Genomic DNA, 19,539 nt, shown 5'->3' with positions numbered 1-19,539 from the left:
GGGCACCTTAGTGGGCCTTGGAGTGAAGGTGGAGCGGGTTGCTGCTGGCTGGTGTCACGCACTCCACGTCGCGGCATAAAATGCTGACTTGTATTTGGTTGTCTTGTCCTTTAGTCCCAGGAATCCCCAAACTCGGAAAACTTAGCCAGCCCCTTAGAGGAAAAGGTAATGGAAGAATCGATCAGCAGTAAAAAAAAGGAGAAAAGGAAACATGTGGACCACGTAGAAAGCTCAATATTTGTAGCACCTGGAACTGTTCGCTCCTCAGATGACCTGGAAGAAGACACCGGTGACCACAAGGTCCTTTCCAGGTATTTTATTAACATCTTCTCGCCCCAGAGCCCCTGCCTGGGGAGCTACTCTCTAATCTCATCCCACTTCCGGTTTCTGATTGGATGGGGATGTGGGGGCAGGGCTGGACAGCAAGGGAAACAGATTCAGACAAAGTGCTCCTTCTCCACACATGGGCTCCCCCAAGGACCTCCCCACAAAACCAGGAGGACCTGCACCTCACCTTCTCTCCTCACCGCCAGCAGCTCTGGGTGGAAATGGGCAGCAAGCAGAGAGATGGCTGAACCGTAGGTAGGGGTGGGGATGAGAGGTAATAGACTTGACCCTGCCACCCTTAGTCCATGATAACTACCAGTCAGTGTAGGTAGAGACCAAACTTAGCCGTTTAGGAGCATCTTACAGAATCGGAAGGGATGTGCTGAATATGCGTGGAGGGAACCATTTATCACTGTTGCATGGAAGCTAGACTTTAATATGACAGCTTCACCCACGAGTTTGGGTCCAAGGCAGTAAGGATGGTCGATTTACCCGAGGGGAGGGGGAGGCAGGGAGGATAATGAACTTAAACTGCTAGGAAGCCTGTAACACACATTTGCTGTGTCACTCCGAGGCCACTAGATGGTCCGGATTATTCCCAGGGAAAATGTTTAACTGCTGAATGTCAGAAGACCCTGGTCTCTCCCCACCTTCACTCATCATCACATTTACCATCAGCTTGTACCAGCCCTTGTGTATTCAGGCATTTCCCTTACATTGGTTCATCAATTCTCGTGGGCACCCTGATAGGCAGGCAGGTATGACTGTGCATCATTAGGAAGCTTGGGGGGTACCTCCCAGCTTAGGAGATGCCAGAGTTGGGGGTCTTGGACCCAGACCTGTCAGAAGTCCTCACTCCTTCTGTGACCCCACGTTGCCTGTGCTGGGTGAGCCATGCTGACCACAGAGGGAAATGATTGAGATAATCATTGCGGGAGTGGAGGGGGTCTTGAAGCCCATAGAGGGAGAGCCAGAGGGTGGGGCTGTCCAGTGCCCTGCTTCCCACTTCCCCTCCACCTGGCTCCCATGTTGGGTTTTGGGGGACAAAGAGCAGATGGGAGCCCAGGGGAGGAGACACAAGGCACAATGGGAGGCAGCTGCCAACTTAGCCTATGACTGTAAGTCCTTCTCCCTGCCCTTGGCCGTGACTGGCCAGCAGACGTCTATGCGGCTGGACCTGACCCTGCTCTAAATGCAGATGAGCACTCCCGGGCAGGTGGTCCAGGGCTGTCATCTACTCCACCCCAACTCGGGAGGGGCCACTAGTCAGATGCCAGACTGCCCCCTTCTCCCTAAGCAGATCAGCCTTAGCAGCCTTTGAGCCGTCATGTATGTGTGATGGAGCCCGCTAGACTTGGGGACTCTGGAAGACACCGGCCACAGCTCTGCCCTCCAGGAGCCCTCAGCTGGAAGGAGACAGGGAGTGCTCCATCTATCCTGCTGGGACTGGGTGGGCACCTTGGGTATAAGAGGCAAGTAGGGATTTATGATGAGACCTCAGAGAGGGTCAGGGCAGCCTAGGTGCTGAGAGATCATTTGAATTCAGCATCAAGGGATGAGCAGGACTTGCATTTGGGAGAGGGAGAGAGATGTTCCAGGTGGGACAAACAGCCTGAGCAACAACTGGCACATAGTAGGCATCTCAGGAAGCATTCATGGAATGGGAGGGGGCGGGAGGAGAAACGGGAGCATGGGGGTGGGGAGGAAGCAAGCACCATGGGTTCGTCCCTCTTCATCAGAAGGGCCAGCAAAACCCACCCCGTGGAGATGGGACTGGGGGAGGGATAGAGAAAAGTAAACCGATATTTCAGTGTCTGTGAGCATGAGGCTGGGCTGACCTTTTCGTGCAAAGGTGTTACTCTGATCTCTCAGCTCCTCCAACCCATCTCACTTAAGCAAAGCTGTAACTGTGATGCAGCATTTTAGCCAAGGTGGAAGCTAGATACCTAATGTCATCAGATAACGTGGAGGGGCGCTCATGCGCATGGAGGAACTTGGACCCCAACGCCCATCCTGTGCTCAGGGCATCTCACTGCCCCCCCCACCCCGCCGAGCCTGACTCCAGAGCACTGATGACGGAGGTCATTGCCTGGCTGAGGCTTAGGAAAGGAACGGAGCCCTGGGCATCTATCTCTCTGCGCAGGGACAATACAGGGTGTTTTCCTGGCTGTCAGTCACCCCCGTGGCTCCCCGTTGGTCTAGGCGGAAAGGCCGCTTGCCCAGAGCCTGCAGGACCCCTCATGGCCTCATCTCTGTCCACCCTTCCCCATCCCCAGCGCACCAAGCACCCTGGCCTTAGTTGAGGTCCTGGAATGCCCCCAGCCAATCTCCTTCACCTTTCAGGATCGTCTGTCCCCTGCCTGTTTTCTATCTTGCTCTCGAGTCTCAGCTCCACTACCACTTCCTCCAGGAAGCCCTCTTGGATTCCTCCGGGCTATTTTTGATACCCCTTTATATGTTCTCTTAGCTTCTATTCTCTTTCTTCACAGCATTGATCAAAGCAGTCATTTCTTTAATAATATGTGGAAGGACGTATTTATCATCTACTCTCCCCCTAGATTGTCAGCCAGCTCCAGCCAGCTAGGACCAGTATGGTCCTAGCATTTAGCGCAGCACCTGGCTTGCGTTCGGCATTCAAGGAATAAAAGTTCTTTGTTGGGGGCAGGAGGTAGGGAATGATAAGGAGTGGGCATGCTCTCTCAGTTCAATGTGGGCTCCTGGAGGAGCGGGTTCTTTGTGTTTTTTTTTTTTTGTTTTTTTTTCTGTTGGTGCATTTTGTTTCATTTCTGTGCTGTGATACCAGCCAGGAAAAACTAACCCAGACTTTGAATTGAGGATGAAGCTGAAGTTTCCCTAGGCCTAGCCCTGCACCTGGGACATAGTAGGTGCTCAAAACCTGTTAGCTGGAAACGTGCCATCCGCAGAAAGGGAAGAGCTTGGTGATGTTTAGGGGACAGCCGTAAGCGGTAATAGCAAGGCTGACAATAATGGGACTAAACTCTTCTCTGGACCCCACAATGCCATATAGTAGGTTTGCCTTGAGGAGACTGATGTGATGGTCTCTATATCAGGCCAGTCCACATCCAACACCTCATTCTTCTGTTGGGCAGCAAGACAGGACCACTTTGACCTACGGAATGCTAGTATCCCTGACAGCTCCAAGAAGCAGATGGAGTGGGAATGATGATCCATTTCACAGATGAGGAAAACTGATCAGAGGTGTAACTATTTGACTACGGTTAATCAACTATGGTTAATTGACTATGGTCAATCAGCTGGGAGTGAACCATAGAGTGGTGTTATCTGCATATCTGAAGTTATTGATATTTCTCCCGGCAGTCTAGTTTCCAGCTTGTGCTTCCTCCAGCCCAGCGTTTTTCATGATGTACTCTGCACATAAGTTAAATAAGCAGGGTGACAATATATAGCATTGACGTACTCCTTTCCCTATTTGGAACCAGTCTGTTGTTCCATGTCCAGTTCTAACTGTACTGAAGCAGCTTCATTAGAAGATCAGAGATACTTCCCACATCAGCCTGACAGATATAGCTAGAAAATCCGCCACCTCTTGTATGAAAGGAAACGAGGTGGTCCAGACCCAGGAATCCTCAGCATCGTGCACGGAGCACTGCAGAGGGAGTCCGGGTCCCAGGACCCAATCCAGGTCTGACTTTAGCTTGCAGACGACCTCTGGTGAGTCCGACGATTGGGGGATGTTTGGAAAGAGAAATCTTCCTCCTGCTTTGAAACCCTACGATTTTTAAGAATATGTGGTCTGCTTTCTATTTGAAATTATCTCTCACTTTTTTTTTTCTTGTCAATGAAGGCTCAGTGTGTCTCTTTCATATCATCCTGCTGTTTTTAAGCACGCATACTGGATAATGGGTCTCATTTCCATCACTAGGTCTTAAGTCAGAGCTTGCCTAAATCCACATGTGGCAGCCTCGGGAAGGGGGCAATGAGGAGTTCTTGGTGGCATCAATTCAAAACATGTGTTTATTTTTCAGGACGAGTCACAGTGACTCCAGCATTTACATTCGACGACATACTAATAGGTCTTTGGAATCGGTTAGTATGTGAATTTCTTCTTCTTGCATCCGGCCCCTGCTAATCAATTCCTTTCCCTCCTTCCTTCCCCCCAGTCCAGAGCTTTGAAATTACTGACGTGCAACAGCTATGCTTTTGGATAGAAGACAAGCAAATTGAAACCTTGTCATTAAGCACAGTCCAATCAGATGTCCAGTTTGGGCATTAGGGGATGTAAATAAAGTGATGATTTTAAAGCCCAAAGGCCTCTTTGTCATAACAATCATATCCAAGACCTCCCACCCAACCCCTGCACACACATCCAGAAAGATCACCTTCAAAGACAGAGATGCAGCCTAAGCAGAGGGTTCCCTTTGTCTTCACAACCGCTTAGCTCTGCATGTGTTGATCCATAGCTTGCCCCGTTTGTGGGGGGTGGGGCCTCTTCCGTCCACCCATGGGAATAATTTGTGTAGATCATTACATACTAGTTTTATTGTGGAACTAGACGTTTGCAAGATTGAGAAAAGCATGGCATGCTCGACTTTGTATATTTAAAATCATCTTATTTTCTGTTTCAGAGATTTCATCTTTACTAATTGGGTTGCGGGGGTTTTGTTTATAAATTTCACTGTAGGATCATTTTAGCTATGTTCAGTTGAGGAACGCAGCGGATGTGGATGACAGAAGAAACAGAATGTTAACCAGGTGGGTGGCTGGACTCCAGGCTCAGTAGGGTTTAAGGGATTTTTTTTTTTCTTTAATCACACAGTCTACCTTCTGGGGGTGGCTATTCTCCAACTAGGGCTTTGTTGGATAATAATATTAATAGTCTAGAAACATGCAAGAAAATACCTGTTCCAGAGAAAGTGAATGGAAATTGAATGTGAGTGGGAGGGCAACGTAGATATGAATCCAGGTTGACAAGCAGGGCACAGTTCAGAAAAAAATGACTTGGTTTAAAGGCAGGTCTGGGTCATGAGACCTGGGTGTGAGTCTTCATTGAGATAATGCAGTGGCATCAGCTGGCCCTCTGAACAGAGCCAGGCAGAGGAGGTAGGGATGGGATACTGTGTGTGCTTTTTAAAATGCTGTAGCCCCTGACAACCGTGTTCCTTCTGTGTCGCCACCACAGGTACAATACTCAGAAGCTCACTGAGCTGATTTTACAGTTTTATGGCATCAGAGCAGACATGAAGAGGGAGTGGAAACATGCCAGGATGTCTATGAAAGTATTTCTTACTGTCGGAGAACTAGATGGCCCAGACTGAGTGTCAAATGGTTGTAACACCGCCCGTTTAGAACATAAGCAGGCAGACAAATCTGAAACTCTGACAATCCTGAGATGTCCCTATCCCTGTTAAAGTTATTGAATCACTTAATTTTATTTATTTATTGTATTTGCCATGGATTTGAATTGGCTTGGAAGGACTTGAAAAATGTTAGTCACTCAGTTGTGTCCAACTCTTTGTGACCGCATGGACTATAGCCTGCCAGGCTCCTCTGCTCATGGGGTTCTCCAGGCAAGAATTCTGGAGTGGGTTGCCATTCCCTTCTCCAGGGGCTCTTCCCGACCCAGAGATCAAACCCGGGTCTCCTGTATTACAGGCAGATTCTTTACCTTCTGAGCCACCAGGGAAGCCTGGAAGGACTTAGATTATTCAAACGGAAAGACTCTGAAAATTTCCCAACAGCCAGGAGTGTGATCTTTAGACGTCTACCTCTCCGGTTCTTAAAAAAAAAAAAAAAGAGGCAAGATTTGTTTCCCTCTCCTGCTGTAAAATGGAAATATTAATTCACATTTTCCACTGGGCTTGACATCCTCATAGGAAAATAGTACTTTTAGCTTTTATGAGATAGACTCTTTGAAAATTGAACCCTCAAGGTTGAGAAATGCCGTCGCGTTTTCTATGCTTTTGAGCATTTATTACCTATGCAATAAAAAAAAAGTAGTTTAAAATTTCTCTAAAAACAGTTTTAAGAAGAAAGAAATTCTGCCCCTTATCTGCGTGGGAATCACTCAGTTTCCAGACCAGGGCAAAGGTTTAATCCCCTCTTGGCCTGGCTTCTTGCTATATCAGGAGATGATTCAGGGAAGAGGTGATTTTTGCTTCTCATAATCTGTCATGTGCCCCAGATTGACCCCGAGGAGCTTACACACGGGTTCTATAAATGCAGCTGCAAGCAGAGACCCCCAGCCCCGACTGCGATCAGATAATGTCTTCTGAGCCTTTTCTGTCACCACCACACAGCCCCTTTCTAGACTCCCTCCACCAGGCAACAGTAAAACATCATTTTAGTGCTACCTTAGGGCTTCCCTTGGAGAAGGAAATGGCAACCCACTCCAGTGTTCTTGCCTGGAGAATCCCAGGGATGGCGGAGCCTGGTGGGCTGCCGTCTATGGGGTCGCACAGAGTCGGACACGACTGAAGTGACTTAGCAGCAGCAACAGCAGCAGGGCTTCCCTAATAGCTCAGTTGGTAAAGAATCCACCTGCAATGTGGGAAACCTGGGTTCGATCCCTGGGTTAGGAAGATCCCCTGGAGAAGGGATAGGCTACCCACTCCAGTATTTTTGGGCTTCCCTGGTGGCTCAGCTGGTAAAGAATTCCACCTGCAATGCAGGAGGCCTGGGTTCGGAAGATCCCCTGGAGAAGGGAAAGGCTACCCATTCCAGTATTCTGGCCTGGATAATTCCATACAGTCCATGGGGTCGCAAAGAATCAGACACGACTGAGCGACTTTCACTTCACTTTCTTTTAAAATAAGATAAAAATAAGAGAAGAGGGACTTGCCTGGAGAGTGAGTGGCTAAGACTCGATGTTTCCAACACAGAGAGTCCCGGCTTCAATCCCTGGTCAGGGGACTAGATCCCGCTTGCCACAACAGAGATTCCGCATGCTGCAACAGAGACCTGGTGCAGCCAGATAAATAAAAATAGATATTATATATATATATATATATATATTTACTCTCTTAAAATTATATATCTACTCTGTCCTCTTAAAAAAGAAAATAAGAAAGATACCTCTCACCAATATGGAACCTGGTAATCATTTTCAAGGTTAGATTCCGAAGCCAAGAACAAAAACTAGATGGTAGAGAGGTGTGTCTTTTTGTTGCTAATGGCTGTTTTTAAATGATCAGTTAGCAGGGAACGCCTCATTTCTCTCCTTAGATTCCTTAGGAAGCCCCTCTGTTCCTGGGAGCATAAAAAAGAGCTGACAGCCTTGAACTCTGCATTCAGGGCACTGCTGTATAACAGGACACATCCTGGAGGAGGGTGCAGAGCTGGCCCGGGTCCTGGCTCTGTCACAAAAGTCATTGTGTGGGCTGGAGAAAGCCACCCTCCACCTACCCCACGAGGTTCAGCAGGCCCATCTGCAGATTGGGGCTAACAGCTCCTCTGTTTTGGTGTCGTGGAGATGAACTGAGAGGGTCTAAAAGCTCAGAGCGTCCCGGGACCCCACCCTCCACCTGGGTCTGCCCCTCGCTGGGAAACCGAGCCATTGGCTCTCCAGTTGGGCAGTGAGGCTGGAGGACAGGGAGGGAGTGGGGGTCCCCTGGGTGGAGGAACCCTGCTTGTGACTGCTTTGGTGTGTCTCCCTCCTGCAGGAAGGCCAACCACTCGGGCAAAGCCAGGCTGCGGGAGATCCACAGCTCCCAGAGCGACTCTCTGACACAGCTGGTCCAGCAGCCGGACGTGATGTACTTTATCCTCTTCCTCTGGCTCCTGGTTTACTGCCTGCTGCTCTTCCCCCAGCTGGATGTCAACAGACTCTGATGCGTGCGTCTGCATAATAAAAGAGACAGGACCCTGGCCGTGGGGTGGGCATTCTCCTTCCTTCCTCTTCTTGCCTATTCGGGATGGGGCACTTCTGCAGATAGTGGAAGACCTCCAAGGAAACTTAGACCACCCCCCCCACCCTTCCCCACTATTTTTTTTTCATGTTTCCTTTCGTTTTCTTTTCTTGTAAGTCCTAAGCATGCTTTTCTCTTAGGCTGTGAACATAACACTCAGGTGTGTGGCCGGATCCTTGGGTAGGGTTTGTTTGTGTGCCTTGTTCTGCCAGGTTTTACTATTAAGCTTCATGGCTGAGACTTATGGGGCTTCCCAGGTGGCTCAGTGGTAAAGAATCTGCCTGCCAGTGCTAGAGACACAAGAGATGCGGGTTCGATCCCTGAGTTGGGAAGATCCCCTGGAGAAGGAAATGGCAACCCACTCCAGTATTCTTGCCCGGAGAATCCCATGGACAGAGGAGCCTGGCGGGCTACAGTCCCTGGGGTTGCAAAGAGTTGGACACGACTCATCGACTGAGCACAAGCACTGATTCTTAGCTTGCTCGGCTTTTAAGGTCCCAGATGGACTTGAGTTTGTTACCTCCTGATGACAAAGGGGATGGATACCCCAGGGAGAGCCCTTATGGGAAGAAAACTGCCCCACTTTCCTCCAAGAGGGGCATTTGGGTGAAGGCGCTGGGGGCCCTGTGGTGGTCTGGTGGTTGGTCGTGGTCTTCACGGGGTGGGAGAAGGGGTTATCCAAAGAACAACACAAAACTGCTGGCTCCAGGAAAGTGCGTCCACAATCGGCAAAATTCACAGAAAGTAAAGGCTGGGTCGTGAGCTGCAGTGCACACTTGTTCACGCTAGGGTGTTTTTCTAGGGAGGGGATGCATTTTCATTTTGCTTTTGCACTGACTGATTTGAGATAAAGCTGTGATTTTTCAAACCTTTTCCACCCATGGAATCCTCCTTTCAAGAGGATTCTCAGGGGGTGGTCTAGTCGAAACATGAAAAGCAGAGCTTTGGCTGACTCGGCAAGGCCTGGGATCCCTCTTGCTTTGTCTTGGGCAGTCCTACACCCGCACCCCCCACCTCCGGCTTCCATCCATGGCTCCTGAGGCCGGTACCCAAGGCTGGTACCCAAGGCTGGTACCCAAGGCCCTGCAGAGTACTGTAAACACCAAGAGCCTCCCAAGGCCCCAGGAGGAGGGCAGGGGTGACCTGGCTGAGAACGAGCTCTGGTTGGTGTTGGAGCAGGTAGTAGCCCAGCAGGTTCCTGTCCCGAGAACACCTGTGTGCGCACCGCCGCACAGTGCGAGTCTGCACCGCCGTCCTTTGTGGTCCGTTATAATGGTTTTCTTGAAAAGGGGAAAGGTTTCAGAAGGCATCTTGAGAAGTAGCCAGAACTGGCAGGTGGTAGAGGAACGGCATCCAGCCGCCCTTTGATCTTCCGTCTTCCTTCTACCCTGGGCTCCCTGCTTCCTTTCAAGACACAGGCCCTGCCTCCCTGGGTATCGCTTCCTCCTCCCCTTGTCCTCCCCTGCTCAGAAAGCATATTGAGTGAGACTTATAAACCCACAGACTATGAGGTCGAGAGGGGCGTTCAGACAGCATCTTCGCTGCTGAACCTGGAGAGGCAGAGCCGTTTGACCAAGATGGCACAGCCAACCAGTAGCAGACATGCAAGTGTACCCAGGCCACCCGATGTCCCCCCCGGAGCTGTCCCCTCTCTTAGGGAACTTCTCTTGGGCCCAGGGATGTCCTGAAAAAAATAAAATAATAAAACGAATAGATAAGAATGTCCTCATTTAAAACAAAACCAAAATTCTTAGGTCAACAGCCAACCTTTGTTTTTTTCTCGTATTTTTCCCACGAAGTTTTGCTCACTTCCAGGCTTGTCGCCCGTTCCTTCTGGAATATCCTTCACGGCTCTAACAGCCTGTCAGCTGACACACCAGTGTTGTTCTTACTCCAAGAATCATGCTTCTCTCTCTGCAAGCCAAGGGCTTGCTTATTTCAAGCAGTGGGTCTCCAGTTTACAGAATTCCAGCATGGCCAAAAGAATTTACCTAGCACATTTGAGTTGATGACAGCCAAAACCTGACTTCTATCCCACTCTAGTTATAGCCTGCCTTCTCTCCATGAACGAATCTAAGCCATCCAAGCTGAAAGCTGTTGGGAGCTTGGAGCAATTCCATCTACAGGGCCAAGTGTCCCATGGAAAATGAGCTAATTAATGAGCTCCCTAGCATCATTGAACGCTCAAAGGTACAGATACTAAAGATTATGTGTGTGATATTTTATAACTCTGGACATCAAGCAGTCCTCACCGAAATTAGATGCTTGAAGAGCCAAGGAAGAGCTGACCCAAGCGTTAATCATTTCATTTTAAGGATCTAGACCTTGTTCAGAAAAGTCTGCAGGTTTTCTCTCTCACCCATTACAAAGTGTAATATTATTTAAAACCATCTACTGGCAAGATGCCTGAAAATCATTTAGTTCAAGTTGGCAGCAAACTGATTTTTTTTTTTTAAGAAAAAAAGATTCTCACTTGAGGATAGGCTTGTGTGAATAAAGTCAGTCATAGAAGGTGAGTAAGAAGCCCGCAGGACAAACCACCCCATGTTTTCTTTTTTTTTTTTAAGAATTTATTTTTAATTCTTATCCAAGTAATACATATTCATAGTTTTAAAAGAAACAAATACAAGAAGGCTTTTAATGGAAACTAGCAATCTCCTGTGTCTTGCTTCCTGGAAGTAACCCTTTCAACTCTTCCTATTTCTTCTAATATTTACCTTTGCATTTCTATATAACATGCTTATATTTCTTTTTATTTTTAGAATACCAAGATACCTGCTGGCTTGCTACCATGGTCGAGAAGGATCTTGCTCTTAGCCTAACCCCACTTTGTTTTTCCAGCATGGTTAGATTTTGTTGTTTGGTGCATCTCTCTTCATCGTGAGCCTACGAGGTCTGTTTACTTCTGAACCAAATGGTGTACTATAGTTGCTTGTCTTTTCTCGTCAAATTTTTTTCTCCTTGATGATGATGATGATGATGATGATTTTGGTGTGGTACCTTCCTTAATAACTTCCTGAGAAAAGAACATGGGAAGTAAATTTTTGAGATTTTGCATAACTTAAAATGTCCTTATTCTGCCCTTACCCAGGGGTAGCTGGATATAGAATTGTGGGTGGAAAATAAGACCCTCCCACCACTCCCACCTCCAACGTGGTTGTTGAGATTCTTAATGTCATTCTGATTCCCAGGCCTTTAGCTGTGACCTGGGTTTCTCCACCTTCCCAGGAAACATTTCAGATCCCTTCATTCTCTGTGTTCTGAACAGTCCCAGTGACGGTGTGCCCTTGATGGTGTGCCTCGTTCTGGGCTCTCGTGGGAAATTTCTTAAGTTTTCTTCAAATTGTTCACATTTTTTCTTTCTGGACCACCTGTTGTTCCAATGTTGGACCTCCCAGGCTAATCCTCTAATAGTTTTTCTGTTTCTCATCTCTTAATTTTTTATCTGCTTGCAAAGACAGTTAACTTCTCAGTGTTCCTGGTGAATGGTTTTTAATTTCCAAGACATTTTGTGGCTGTTCTCTTGTTTCTGTTTTATAGGGTCCTGTTCTTGTTTCTTGGCTGCAGAACTTCTCTCCCTGGATGTTCATGATAGTGGGGTTTTGAGGAACTTCTTTTCTGCTGTTTTGCTTTTATTTCCTCTAAGTTCCCTTTCTTTTGGTTAGTTTCAGTCTTTCATGTTACACGTTTTCTTGAGATATCTAGTGATCCTGTGGATCTGTTCTTGTGTAAGAGTGATATTTCAAAAAATGGATTGGAAACTCTGTCTGTCAACTCGTGGATTTTTCTGTAGGGTCACCAGGTGGGCACCTGAACTCTTCAGGGGAGAACCACACATATCAGTAGGTCTTATGCAGGTCTTTTCTCATTGTGTTTCTTTAGAGATATTTCCACTTCTCTCTGAGCATACACAGGGCTGCTACTAGCCTATGCAGAGCCCTCGTGCAGTTTCAAAAGGGCATTCCCTCTGAGTGGATGACTTCCAGATAGGTGCCCCTCTGGGGCAGAAGCCACCCGTGGGCATGTGGCCAAACTGGCAGGCGCATTTTTTGCCTCTTTCTCCAGTGAAAGGCTCAAGGAACAGAGCAAGGGCTAGAGTTAACTCCCAGTTTCCCCTTAGCCTTGCCTCTTTGTGCAGCACACAGACTGTAGGGCCGTACCCAGACATGCTGGCGCACACCTGAGTGCCCGCACCCTGACCTCTGAGCAGGCGTCTCATCACCATCAGTATGTAGACACAGTGAATCGGTCCCGCCGCACTGTGCCTGGTGTCCCTGGGTTGGACCTCCTCTGCTTCCCCTGAGGAGTGGCTGCAGCTCGGTACCGCACCTCTCCTCTGCACATACGAGGTGTTGGGATTCCTTGGCCCTGCCCGTCTGCCTCCACTCTGCCCCTGCCATAAATGGGTTGGCATCTCTCACCTGTTGTCACCTCCTCTCCATCATTCTGTCTTCATGATGCCATCACTTCCATTCCTTTGCTCTTGTTTCTGTGGGCTCTCGCCAGGGAAGACATGAACCCACGTGCTCAGGTCACCATCTCGAACACATGGGCCCTCTCTATGCAGTCCCCTGCGTGCTCTCTCCCTGCTGGTTAGGCAAGCTCGCTGCTGTGTGGACATGCTTGTGAACTTGCCCTGAGTCCTGCTGAGCCAGTGGTCTTCAAGCGCCTTCAGTTCGCACTGGGCCAGATTGGGGGTGTTGGGGAGGGAACACACAGTGCTCCCCTTGATGCCACAGTGCAGATAGGGGTTCTCCTTCCTGCCTCTTTCACCTCCTGCCCCTACACAACCATCTTAGAGCTCCCGTTGCCCCCAAGCTCCATGCACTTTTTATGTTTTCCTTGCCTTGCTTCATTGGGAAACCAGTAGCCCACACTGGTGTCGACCAGTGAACAATACGGCTGCTCCCTCTACTGGGTGGCTGTTTGGAACTGGGTGGGCAGTTTTTCCCGGTCAAGCCAGGACTCTGTGGGGAGATGGGTTCCCACCAGGACTGAGAACGGAGTACTATCTTCTCTGCCCCTTAGACAACCACTCCAGACACAGGCTGCTTCTCCCTTCCTGGGATTCAGCAGAATTCTCCCCAGCTCTCCTCTCATCCCTGTGCAGTGCTAACGTGCTCTGTGTGAAGGTTGATCTCATAGAAGGCAGAAGATTTGGAGGCTGCCTCCCTGTATAGCCGATCTCCATAAATTGTAGATTGTTTGCTAGCCTTAGGGATCACGTAGGGATCACAGTGTCTCATTTAAGAAATGAGAAAGGCGAGGATCAGGAAGGAGAAATGACTAGTCCCAGTGTTGCTTAGTGCCCTCAGGAGGGACATCTTGACACCCAAGTGAGTTTTCTGCAAACCTCCAGCCTCCGGTCCCTGAAGCTCACTTGCACCTCCTTTCCCATCAAGGACTCAGAACATCTAGGAGCTGATCTCAGACACAAGCCCGAGGAAACAAGGAAAGACTGTATCTCTTGAATACCAGAATTCATGGTGGCTTCCTTGTTAAGAACTCTTCTGTCTCCATGGTCGTGTCACTGAAGGGCAGTCCTGTGACGCACTCTCTTTCATGTGACCTTGGCTTTTCTTAACTCTCCAGAATGCCACTGCAGCTCGCAGATGTGGCCTCTCTCTCCTTTCTGCTTGGAGACCTCCCCAGCCATCTCCATTGACGTCCTGAAGTCCCCGAGGTGGGCTGTGTGCAAGTTTCAAGGCAGCATGGCTCTTCAGAACCTTCTCGGTGATGCTCTGGCCAGAAAACAAGAGCCCGTGATGCCCTTTGGGTCCAGAGGTGTTATTTCTCTCGCCCCGACATTGCATCATCTCTGCTGAAACCACCTTTGGGGGCAGATTCAGTGCCTGGGGCCACAGCTGCCGTCCTGAGCCCCCACTGAACGGCTGGCTCTTCATCCGGTCCATCCAGCTGCTGAGTGGGGCTGCGCTCAGGACGAGGGCCAGGACCTGGGCTGAGCAGCTGAAGGCTGAAAGCCAGCATGAGTGATAACATGCTCATTTGCTGGAAATGGCTGCAGAGTTTGCCTTAACGGTTAGCCAGCGTCAGGGAGCCAAGAAATGAGATGTGGCTTCTTTGCTGGACATGAAATCCCATGGATCTCTTTTTGCGCTGTCTCTTGTTGGGCATCTCGTTGAGGAAAAACAGTCAGCCAAGGGAAGTGAACCTGATGCAAGCAGAGCCGGGACTCTGTTTTGCATCCAGAATTTTCCATTTCCATGGCGAGCATGCAGATGCTGTGGCCTCAGGCTCCAGGTGAGCCCTGGCCCTCCGTTCTCTAATGCATGACAGCTCCACAGTGACCCGCAGGTCTTCACCGTCCTCCACTCTCGTGGGCTCTGCCATCTTGGGAAGGGGCAAAGGCCTGGAGACTCTGAGCCCCTACTTCCCAAGGGTCAGCAGAGATCATCAGAGTTCTGGAACCCCTCTGATTTTTCTGGAATTGCCAAGTCCTCCTGCACAGGGAAGATCAACTTAGATGTTTATAATTTGTTCTGAGAACCTTGATGAAAACCCATCTGACAAGCAGTCACCTCTAGCCCAGGGCTATAATACCAACAAGCCAAAAAGCATCCTCCTCTGTGGGAAGAAGACAGCCAGTGTTTCAGGCTGTTTGACCACATGGTGTTAAATACACAACAGTCTGGCCCTGATCCCACTGGTAACTTTAAAATCCCTGACACTTAGATGTCAAGGCCAGCTTTCATCTGGCAGAAATCTCTCTAACTGAAGCTGCCCGCCCACTCATTTTATAGTCACTTCCTTCCCCAGGAGGTTTTATGGGATGGGGAGGAGGGCAGGTTTGGAAATCAGCTAGATTTAGGTTCCAGTTCCAGCTCTGTCTCCAGATACCTGGATGACCTTGGGCAAATAACCTCTCTGACCATCTTCTGTGCAGAGTAGATACTCAGTACATGTTTGTTGAGTGAATGATAGTTTCCTTGTGGACTTGCCCAGTGGTCTAGTGGTTAAGACTCCATGCTTCCACTGCAGGAGACACAGGTTCGAGTCTTGGTTGGGAAAGTTCCACGTGCAGCCAAAAATATTAATAGCTTCCTTGTGAGCTCGTTACAACATTGTATGCTACTCAGCAGCTCCTTGCCTGCCTGTCCCTCCTCGCCAAGCTTTGACTAGACCTCCTTTTGTTATATTCAGTTACCATAGCTTTTCCCAGCTTCTTTCCAACCCACCTCCCTCTTGCCAGCTGCTCTGTCTCAAACCTAACTCATACCTTTTATAAGAGGAAGTCTACCCATGAACTCACTGGACCCTTAACAATCACAGGAGGTGGTTCTTTCACCACAGGAGGTGGTGCTTTTAGCTTCAGAGGAAGCTAAAACACAAGAAGGAAAAATAATAAGATCATAGAGCTGGCAGGTGGCAGAACCGCAAATATGGGACTTCCTTCGAAACGTTGATTTCCACCCAGGACTTCACTGCTTAGAAAATAAGCTTTGCGCCAAGGTGATTCTGATTCTTACTGACTTCAGTCTAGTTGGCAAGAGTGGGTGAGGACCTCAGAGCTGGGCAGGTGGTGAACTTTATCTGTCACTTGTAACCCCCACCTTGTGTTCTTCCCCTTTCTAGGTTTCTGCACACTTTGACCCTTCCTTGGTGATTCGGTGGTAAAGAATCCACCTGCAATGTGGGAGACCCAGATTCTGTCCCTGGGTCAGGAAGATCCCCTGGAGGAGGGCATGGCAACCCACTCCAGTATTCTTGCCTGGAGAGTCCCATGGACAGAGGAGCCTGGTGGGCTACAGTCCATGGGGTTGCCAAGAGCTGGACACAATTGAGTGACTAACACTTTCACTTTCCACATCAACACTGCTTAAATATTTCCTTCATCCTCAGTTTGTAAAAGTGACTGAGTAACATTGTACATCAATTATGCTTCAATTAAAAATAAGTTTAAAAAATTTTAATACCTGAGGACACCCCAAATTCAAGTTTTACCCTAAGGTTGCAAATTTATAACTAAAATGACTGCTTTTAAAGGGCCTTCAGCAGCATAAATTCAGTGTCTTAACATTCAGGAGTGAGTGACTTTAATTAACCGCCCCCAGCTCTTCACTCAGTTCTTCTAATATGCTTTTCAGAGTGGAAGAGAGGCCCCCTCCTTTGAAAAGCAAATTTCATTGTCCTGGGCAGAACACGATTAAAATAAGAATGAGAACATGAATTCCTGGGAGTAAGACAACAGGTTGGTCTGTGAGATAGGAATCACCATTTTCCCGCTTTGTTCTGCCTTTAAAAAGTTGTAGGTTTTGCATTGTTGCAAAAACAAATAGAAAAGTATCTTTTGATAGGGTTTTTTTTTTTTTTTCCTCCCATTTGCGATAGTTCCCACTTCTCTTAGCCCCACCAGAAGTCAGTGGACTTTGCTGTGAGGATAGCCACAACATGCCTGGTTGAAACACTTTTTAAAAGGAAACTCTTAAGAGTGTCTGTAACCTAGAGAGTTGACAGTGTTCCAGATTGGGACAGCACTGGCCTGGCTGTTAGGAACGCATGTCCTAGCTCGGTCCCGCCTGCTGTGACACCTTGAATAATTCATTTACCTTTCTGGGTTGGAAGTTTGAAGACCTCTTTTTAGAAGTTCATCCTAGGTTTAAAAATCCAAAGGTTAGCAAGTTCGGTTTTTTTTTTTTTAAACATCTCAGTTAGTGGCCTATTTGCTTAGAATAAATGTGCCTCTGCATTTGTAAGTGAATTCCAAAGCTTAGAGCACGGCTTCCGGCTTCAGTATTTAGAAAGGTGCCTTCGGAAAGGGTTCGGTGGAATAAAAGGCAGTCTGTCTGTGGAAGGTGTGGGGGTGGAAGCTTGTAGAATGTGCAAGATCTGCTTCCTGGGCTCCCAGAACTAAACTGGTCTCCTTAAATTAAATCAGCATCTGATGCAGCAGTTTTCTCAGATTCGTTGCAATTCACAAGTTCAGCCACAGGAATACACAGATGTAAACACCTGGACCTTTCTATTCTCCTCTTTTCCCCCAGCCCCTCTGAGCATCGACACGCATAGTGTTAGCCACTCGGTTGTGTCCGACTCTCTGCAGCCCCGTGGACGGTGGCCCACCAGGCTCCTCTGTCCAGGCACAGAAATTCCACTTGAATCAGAGGCTGCTTGCATTCTAGCATTGGATCCTTGAAGCCAAAGACTGGCACGTTTGTGTAGAATGTCCCTGGGGTGGGTGTGGCACTTGGGGAACGGGTACCATGAAACAGAGACCCTTTGCCCTTGAATTGCACCCTAAATTAGCTGCTGGCGTCACTTACATTGATGCTGGTAACATCGGCCAAAGACGAAGAGTAAATACAGAAGGATGGTCGGTCCCTGCCATGGAGCAGGTGCGAGGTCGGGACCAATTAGTAAACCTGCGCACAGGAGGTGTTGAAAGTGTATAGTATTGAGTGATGATAGGTTTATTTTTTCAAGGTCTGTAGTATGTTTAATAGATTCACTGCTACCATTTCTTTTAATATCATGGCAGGACTTAATTGATAATGTCTGAATATTTTTACTGAGAGGACTAAGAACTATTGGAAAAAAGTGAAATGTTATTTTGTAGTACAAGAATTATTTTGTCTATTTAGTCTATACATAGCTGTAGCTTTGTAAAAAAAAAGGTATCTTTGTAAAAAAATTGTATGAACGTGCACTCTTATTTATTAATTATTGTAAATGAAGATATAAATGATTATTTGCATAATTTATACCTGTGGGAAATTAACTGGAGTGTTTGTTATTTGACTGTTTTCTATTAAGGAGTATTAGGCTTGGTGCTATGATGAATGGTCTTGTAAAATTACATGTATTCTTAAGAAAAATTTTGGGTATAAATCTCATGAATCAACCAGCTCATTGATCATTCTCATTTCCATGTGTATCCGTGCCTTTCCCAACGAGAAATTACACTGTCTTTCCTTCATCCCGACAAAGAGCACTGTTGCCAGGGTAAAAGTGAAGCCAACTGACTATAGAACCATAGAGATTGTAAGAAATCCGTCTTTTTTTTTTAAACCATTAACTTGCCTCGCGCCTTTGCAGGTGCAGCTCTAAGAAGGAACAACATCGGTAGTGATGATGGCACTTCCTGTGGGAGTGGTGGTGCCCCTGTGATTCTGGAGTTAGGCTGGTTGCCTAGGTTTGAATCCTGGGTCTGTCTCTTACCAACTGTGTGATCTGTAACAAGTTACTGTAGTAATAGCCTAGGTCCCTCAGAAAACAGAGCCTGAGTTAAACCTCACGTGCTTATGTTATCATTGAGGAGTGGTGCAATCCCAGGACAGCAAGAGTGAAGCAAGGAAGGAGGAAAAGCAAATCAGAGGTGATACAGCAGGTATCTATCACACACCTACCTAGCATCAGGCATTATTGTGGTCGCTGAGAATACAGTAATAAATGAAACCAAAGTTGTCGTACTCAACAGAGCTTACATTCTAACAGGTGAGACAGACATAAACCAAATAGGTAAAGTATATAGCATGTCAGATACCTATCAAGATGTGATGCAAGAAAGATCAGGTCAGGAGCATCGGTTTGGAGGTAGATGGGGAGGTGATAAAGTGTTAATAGTCAGGGAGGCCTCGTTGAGAGGGAGACATTAGACCAAAGACTTGCAGAAGATGCAAGGACAACTCGCTTGAATAACTGGGAAAGAGCTTTCCAAGCGAAGGGAAAAGCAGGCGCAAAGGCACCGTGGTGGGTCATGGCTGGTGTTTTTAGGGGACGCCCAAGAGCCTGGGGTCGCTAAGCACAGGTGATGGAGGCGGGAGAGAAGCAGTAGAGGGGTTCACTGGGGCGGGGCGGGTAGGGCCGTGCTGGGTGTTTTAAGGACTTTGGCCTTCACCCTGAGTGACCTGGACTTCCTGGAGGATTCTGAGCACATGTTGAGCCAGGCTCACCCTGGCCGCCGTGAGGGGAATAGACTTGGGAACAAGGGCAGAACCCGGAGGCCAGCTAGGAGGCCATGGCGACAATGCAGGAAAGAGGATGGTGGTGCAGACCAAGATGGGGGCCCTGGGAGTGAGGAGCGATGATGAGCTCTGTCTGTATTATCAGAGCAGACTCTTTGGGTTTGCTTATGGATTGGGTGTAGGGTGTGAGAGAAAGGGAGGATCTGGAAGAGCTCTAAGGGGACTTCCCTGGTGGTTCAGTGGCTAAGACTGCTCTCCCAATGCAGGGGGCCTGGGTTCATCCCTGGTTGGGGAACTAGATCCCATATGCCACAGCTAAGACCCTGCACAGCCAAATAATATATATTTTTTTCTTTTTGGTAAAAAAGAAAGGCTCTAAGTTTTGATCCGAGCAGCGGGAAGGG

The 19,539-nt window shown here is 48.1% G+C and overlaps 1 protein-coding gene across 5 annotated transcripts in view; it reads left to right on the top strand.

The window, feature by feature from the left end:
• CLMN (calmin) overlaps positions 1-18,075 on the top strand; it is a 122,074-nt gene extending 103,999 nt beyond the window's left edge. Inside the window, exons 10-15 of one of the 5 annotated variants that reach the window (XM_024982132.2) lie at positions 115-311; positions 4,335-4,395; positions 4,991-5,061; positions 5,489-5,585; positions 7,972-8,180; positions 10,976-18,075. In XM_024982132.2, the coding sequence (XP_024837900.1) occupies positions 115-311; positions 4,335-4,395; positions 4,991-5,061; positions 5,489-5,585; positions 7,972-8,136 (591 nt within the window). In that variant the 3' untranslated portion in view covers positions 8,137-8,180; positions 10,976-18,075. Of the gene's footprint in view, positions 1-114; positions 312-4,334; positions 4,396-4,469; positions 4,892-4,934; positions 5,062-5,488; positions 5,586-7,967 lie in introns of those variants that run through there. The other 4 variants (XM_024982131.2, XM_024982133.2, XM_059879355.1 and 1 more) reach the window with 4 other exon arrangements.
• The last annotated feature ends 1,464 nt before the right edge of the window (positions 18,076-19,539 follow it).

The sequence above is a fragment of the Bos taurus genome, chromosome 21 (genome assembly GCF_002263795.3).
Source record: "Bos taurus isolate L1 Dominette 01449 registration number 42190680 breed Hereford chromosome 21, ARS-UCD2.0, whole genome shotgun sequence".
NCBI classification, from domain to species: domain Eukaryota; kingdom Metazoa; phylum Chordata; class Mammalia; order Artiodactyla; family Bovidae; genus Bos; species Bos taurus.
This window is presented reverse-complemented; position numbering and strand designations above follow the sequence as displayed.